The sequence below is a fragment of the Haliotis asinina genome, chromosome 4 (assembly GCF_037392515.1).
Source record: "Haliotis asinina isolate JCU_RB_2024 chromosome 4, JCU_Hal_asi_v2, whole genome shotgun sequence".
Classification (NCBI taxonomy): domain Eukaryota; kingdom Metazoa; phylum Mollusca; class Gastropoda; order Lepetellida; family Haliotidae; genus Haliotis; species Haliotis asinina.
The window spans coordinates 16,795,262-16,802,204 of NC_090283.1; the positions used below are offsets into that span (position 1 = coordinate 16,795,262).

General features: G+C 37.8%; 1 protein-coding gene across 1 annotated transcript; it reads right to left on the reverse strand.

The window, feature by feature from the left end:
• Positions 1-481: 481 nt before the first annotated feature.
• On the reverse strand, positions 482-2,482 carry LOC137280808 (serine/threonine-protein phosphatase 6 regulatory ankyrin repeat subunit C-like). Its single transcript, XM_067812012.1, has 2 exons — positions 2,467-2,482; positions 482-1,287 (listed from the first exon to the last, which is right to left on the reverse strand). The coding sequence occupies exons 1-2, from the start codon at positions 2,480-2,482 to the stop codon at positions 482-484; spliced, it is 822 nt and encodes a 273-aa protein (XP_067668113.1).
• Between the last annotated feature and the right edge of the window lie 4,461 nt (positions 2,483-6,943).

Consider the following 6,943-nt stretch of genomic DNA (forward strand, 5'->3'; position numbering starts at 1 on the left):
TTAAGTGACACTCACCTGTGTGTGATATAGTGTGTCAGGTGTCATATTAAGACTTGACACATGTGTTCATTCACGCTGCCATCAACGTTATACACATCCAAATATTTGAGAAAAATGTAAGGAGGTACTTGAAGGACATAAACGAGATGGGCACAAGGTAATCTTTTGTGTAATTAGTACAGACAAATGTCCTTCCACTGAGTACTGATATGTCCTGATCATTGGTTGCACAATTCAAGAAATGTTGGTCGCTGCGAATGATGACATATCTTTGTTTATACTAGTATTTTCTGGAAATATGTTTAAACTTGAAGTCCAAAATACATGTACAGTTCTTCCTTCTACTAAAACAGCTTTTCTACTGGTTTCAAAACAATATAGTTTTACTGGATAGTTAGCAGACTTGTATTCTGATGGGTTTGGGTGCCCGACCACCTTTTAATCTGTCAAAGTTAAGTGTCACACAACCTGTGTGCTTCATTCACCTCTGGGACAAAATCAGTTCTTGCACTGATCCATGGCCGTGGTGTTTCGCCACAGCAGAAGCTGTGAATCCATAACCGTTCCTTCCATCCCTATCCACAACGTTGCTCGAGAGGAGATACTTCACGATCTCCATATCACCTCCAGTACATGCATAATGAAGGATGTTGTTCCCAACGAAATCATGTAGCTTCAGATCACCACCCCTGTCAACAAGCAGATCAAACACGAGTTTGTGTCCTAGCTGTGCCGCCCACATGACAGGCGTCCTCAAGAACTTGTCGATGGAGTTGATATTGACAGGGGTCTGTGACAGGATATACTTCACTATATCTACATTTCCTCCGTAACATGCCGAGTGAAGGATGTTGTTACTGAAAGCATCTTTTAAAGTCAGATCAACTCCCTGGTTAACAAGAAACATGAACGCATCAACTCTTCCATACGATGCTGCCAACACCACTGGGGTCCTCTGGTACTCGTCTCTGCTGTTGATGCTGGCTTTGTGTTCTGAGATAATGTACTTCATGATTTTCACATCTCCTCCAACACTTGCATAGTGAAGGATGTTATTACCGCCAGCATCTAATATTGATATGTCAGCTCCTGTAGCAACAAACAATTCAAACATTTCACTGTTTCCTTCTTGTGCTGCGCACATGATTGCAGTCTTCCCGTTCTGTCCACGATGGTTTATGTCCTTATCGTCACTTGACAATATGTGCTTAAAAGCAGTCAGATTATTCTCTGCGTCATGGACGTTGTGTCCACCTTGGTCCTTGTCTGGGGATGGTGTCTGTGACTCTGTGGACAGAATGTACATTTAACAGCAAATTTACATCCAATACCTCGTGTCCACGGACTCACTTGTGAGCAGTCTTTAACCATGGCATTGGTACGATTTCACATGCACTCAAGCATCTGTTTCGTGAAGATGGGAATGGGAGTTTTAGTGGACGGTGGGTGTACTGATTGTGCACAGCTTTATGGTTACATCGTCACATCATATTTCTCTTGCTCTCTGTTGGCGTAATGTAATTTTCATTTAATCAATTCACTGTGCATATTCCACGACCTGTTGAGAACTAGTGATTTGGCCCTATTGATGAGAAATGTGAAATTGCGTTTGTCCTCACTTTGGCAGCGCACCAAATGCAGGAACGATTATTCATAAACAGATTTAAATTGTAATCGCACGCGCAACAAACTAGCCTGTGCCAGGGCTGTGTTGCTGACTGCCACCGCGGAGTATTCCTGTGCCACGTACTTCCGCTTTTAGTCATAATTTGTGAAGGTTGGATGCATGACATAGTCCTTTCCGCGAACACCTGTTTCACACACAAAGTTCCCTTTACACCCAACTGCTTTTGCTTCTGAGGATAGTTAATACTGGAGACGGTTTCACTAAGTTGGAATTACTCGTACCCTTTCTTGAATAAATATGTTATATTAAGGTTTTCCTTTGAATCGATGTTCTCTGTAAATCAACTGCACCAGCAATACCGACGTTAACATATGGTGCATTTCTTGTCTTGTTACTCGTGCTACAAACCTATACACACGCACTCACACGCATATTGACTTTGACGTTTAGTATATAGCTACTACAGGAGAGCAACACTCGCACTCACACGCATAATGACTTTGACTTTTAGTATATAGCTACTACAGGAGACCAACACATGATGACAAAGACCAAGGGAGGTATTCAGCCAAGTAGATAAAACGTTCGTTTATGCCCCCTCCCAAGTCTCAGACGGGTTGCCAACATCGGTACAATTCAACGTATGGATCCAGCTTTTGTCTTTTCCGCGCTGATATAGCGACTAATGTATACTAATGTTACTAGGAAACAAATAATGCATTACTCACCCATGATATACCTGCATGCACTGTCACTGGATCCTCTACCAGGGTATATACCTACCACAACAGCTTGGCTGACTAACATAGAGTTCAAACATTATACATGCATATGCGTACCTGGCTGCATGTGCATAGTAGTCTGGGTGTATTAAGAAAACGCTGATTGTGTATGGACAGTACTATACACTTTTTGAAAGCGCCCGTGCATTCAAAACATGTATGTACGGAAAACGGCCCATACATTATTCATACACATTGTGCTATTCTCTTCCATACATTTACTCTTCTCATTCTTGTAGCGATTGTTTACAGGCCTCTTTTATATGGCAGTACTGCTCCATGGTGTTAGGTAACAAATAAAGAGTGGGTATTTTATGCACACTGCGTGTGTGGAAGTTTAGTTTTATGACGTGTTAGCAATATTCGAGAACTACGGCGGGGGATACCAGAAATGAGTTTCAAATATTGCACCCATGTTGGGAATCGAATCTGGATCTCTGGCGTGAAAAGCGAACGCTGAAACCACTAGGATACCTCACCAGCACGAGAAACTGGTGCTGCTAACAGACCAAGACAGCCTTTCAGCAACGAATGTGATGACTGTTTTATGTCATTTTCAAAGGCAGTGTGCATAAAAAAATCCCATATGATTCTGGAAGATAACTGAAACATTGCTGACGATGTAGATTAGCAAAAAGATCACCGCAGGCAACACTGTGGGGTCTTCATTATAATATCAAAGCTTTTCTCTTTACATTTTTGTGACTCCCGCCTTAACATTTTACGCTCTGTCGGATACATAGTCACTCTGGCCTTAGACGCAACTGTAACACAAGCGCCTTGACAAAGGTTGTTCTAAGCAAGTGCACTTGAAGAACAAACTCTCTGTACTCTGATCATCTGACCCCGCAGCTCCGAAAGACTTATTGTATAATGTAAACAACAAAGCTTCATAGACTCAAACTAGTACTCGGAAGTCATTTTCTGTCTTTTCTTGATATGATGAAGCCTTGCTGCATCCGTCCGCACCATTTATTATACACATATATCTATCTGTTATTATATACATTCATACATTCATAAAAACACTAAAATACGCTACACACACACACACACACGTACACACACAGAGAGAGACACACAGACACACAGACACGTCTCTGTAGGAGCAAAATAGTCATTTGTGTCCGAGTTATATCCTTCAACAATCAAGACAAAATAATACAACTTTGCCAAGCAGGATCAGTAGAGTCGCTTCCCTTAGACTATAACTCGAGCAAGTAAACACGCTTCTTCAAACACAAAGGAACTTGAAGTGTCGTAAAACCTTCAGTTTTTAGACAGTGGGGGGTTCTGTCGAGCTCGTCGTTCAGTTTGTATCGATGATGTGAGCATCGAGCGCGATGCTTCGGTGATGCAATAACTGAATCAGTGAGTGAGTTTAGTTTTACGCCGCTCTTAACAATATTCCAGCGATATCACGGAAGGAGACACCAGATAATGGACGTGCACACATTGTAACCATGTAGGGAATCGAACCCAGGTCTTTGGTGTGACGAGCGAACGCTTTAACCACCAGGGACCAGGGTACCCTCCCCCCACCTTGCTGCACTGCTTTCAACGTTACGATACATGAGTTTTGTAATGTTTGTAAACATTACGCAGAACTGCCAGAGGGGAAGACCCAGTACTGGTAGTAGTTTGTAGAGCTGGTGTACGTTTGCCGAATAGGATGGGATCACTCATCAGCAGTAGGGACCCCGTGATCGGTAGTTTAACTTTTGTAGCCCGAACTTAGATTAGTTTTGACGAAGGGGGTCTCCTCAAAGGTCCGATTGTCAGTAAATGTGTCAATTCTTCCGCTACCCGGGGAATCTAGTATCGGGTGGAGGGGGTGGAAGATCCTAGTCAGACAGTCGCAGTTTATCTGATCCAGCACCACCGGCTAGGTCCTTGTAGTATGCACCTCTGCCACGTGATGTGCTTCTGGGATTGTTTGGAATTTTGTTTTGTCTTATTTGTTTGTTTGTTTGTCCCAGGTCGAAAAGTGTTTCTGCTCCGAAATGAACATCGTAACTCGATATTCGTCGAAGTATACTGGGCCGAACAACTCTTCATGCCTCTGAATAACATCATTCATGTAAACTTTGTATCAGCATTGAATAACAACATTTATGTAAACTTTGCATCAGCATTGAATAACAACATTCATGTAAACTTTGTATCAGCATTGAATAACAACATTCATGTAAACTTTGCATCAGCATTGAATAACAACATTCATGTAAACTTTGCATCAGCATTGAATAACAACATTCATGTAAACTTTGTATCAGCATTGAATAACAACATTCATGTAAACTTTGTATCAGCATTGAATAACAACATTTATGTAAACTTTGCATCAGCATTGAAAAACAACATTCATGTAAACTTTGTGTCAGCATTCAATAACAACATTCATGTAAAATTGCATCAGCATTGAATAACAACATTCATGTAAACTTTCCATCAGCATTGAATAACAACATTCATGTTAACTTTCCATCAGCATTGAATAACACCATTCATGTAAACTTTGCATCAGCATTGAATAACAACATTCATGTAAACTTTGTATCACCATTGAATAACAACATTCATGTAAACTTTGCATCAGCATTGAATAACAACATTCATGTTAACTTTCCATCAGCATTGAATAACACCATTCATGTAAACTTTGCATCAGCATTGAATAACAACATTCATGTAAACTTTGTATCAGCATTGAATAACAACATTCATGTAAACTTTGTATCAGCATTCAATAACAACATTCATGTAAAATTGCATCAGCATTGAATAACAACATTCATGTAAACTTTGCATCAGCATTGAATAACAACATTCATGTAAACTTTGTATCAGCATTGAATAACAACATTCATGTAAACATTGTATCAGCATTGAATAACAACATTCATGTAAACATTGTATCAGCATTGAATAACAACATTCATGTAAACTTTGTATCAGCATTCAATAACAACATTCATGTAAAATTGCATCAGCATTGAATAACAACATTCATGTAAACTTTGCATCAGCATTGAATAACAACATTCATGTAAACTTTGTATCAGCATTGAATAGCAACATTCATGTAAACATTGTATCAGCATTGAATAACAACATTCATGTAAACATTGTATCAGCATTGAATAACAACATTCATGTAAACTTTGTATCAGCATTGAATAACAACATTCATGTAAACATTGTATCAGCATTGAATAACAACATTCATGTAAACTTTGCATCAGCATTGAATAACAACATTCATGTAAACATTGTATCAGCATTGAATAACAACATTCATGTAAACTTTGTGTCAGCATTGAATAACAACATTCATGTAAACTTTGTGTCAGCATTTAAAAACAACATTTATGTAAACATTGTGTCAGCATTGAATAACAACATTCATGTAAACTTTGTATCAGCATTCAATAACAACATTCATGTAAAATTGCATCAGCATTGAATAACAACATTCATGTAAACATTGTATCAGCATTGAATAACAACATTCATGTAAACTTTGTATCAGCATTGAATAACAACATTCATGTAAACATTGTATCAGCATTGAATAACAACATTCATGTAAACTTTGCATCAGCATTGAATAACAACATTCATGTAAACATTGTATCAGCATTGAATAACAACATTCATGTAAACTTTGTGTCAGCATTGAATAACAACATTCATGTAAACTTTGTGTCAGCATTTAAAAACAACATTTATGTAAACATTGTGTCAGCATTGAATAACAACATTCATGTAAACTTTGTATCAGCATTCAATAACAACATTCATGTAAAATTGCATCAGCATTGAATAACAACATTCATGTAAACTTTGCATCAGCATTGAATAACAACATTCATGTAAACATTGTATCAGCATTGAATAACAACATTCATGTAAACTTTGTATCAGCATTGAATAACAACATTCATGTAAACATTGTATCAGCATTGAATAACAACATTCATGTAAACTTTGCATCAGCATTGAATAACAACATTCATGTAAACATTGTATCAGCATTGAATAACAACATTCATGTAAACTTTGTGTCAGCATTGAATAACAACATTCATGTAAACTTTGTGTCAGCATTTAAAAACAACATTCATGTAAACATTGCATCAGCATTGAATAACAACATTCATGCAAACTTTGCATCAGCATTGAATAACAACATTTATGTAAACATTGTATCAGCATTGAATAAAAACATTCATGTAGACTATGTATCAGCATTGAATAACAACATTCATGTAAACTTTGTATCAGCATTGAATAACAACATTCATGTAAACTTTGTATCAGCATTGAATAACAACATTCATGTAAACATTGTGTCAGCATTGAATAACAACATTCATGTAAACTTTGTATCAGCATTGAATAACAACATTCATATAAACTGTGTGTCAGCATTTAAAAACAACATTCATGTAAACATTGTATCAGCATTGAATAACAACATTCATGTGAACTTTGCATCAGCATTGAATAACAACATTTATGTAAACATTGT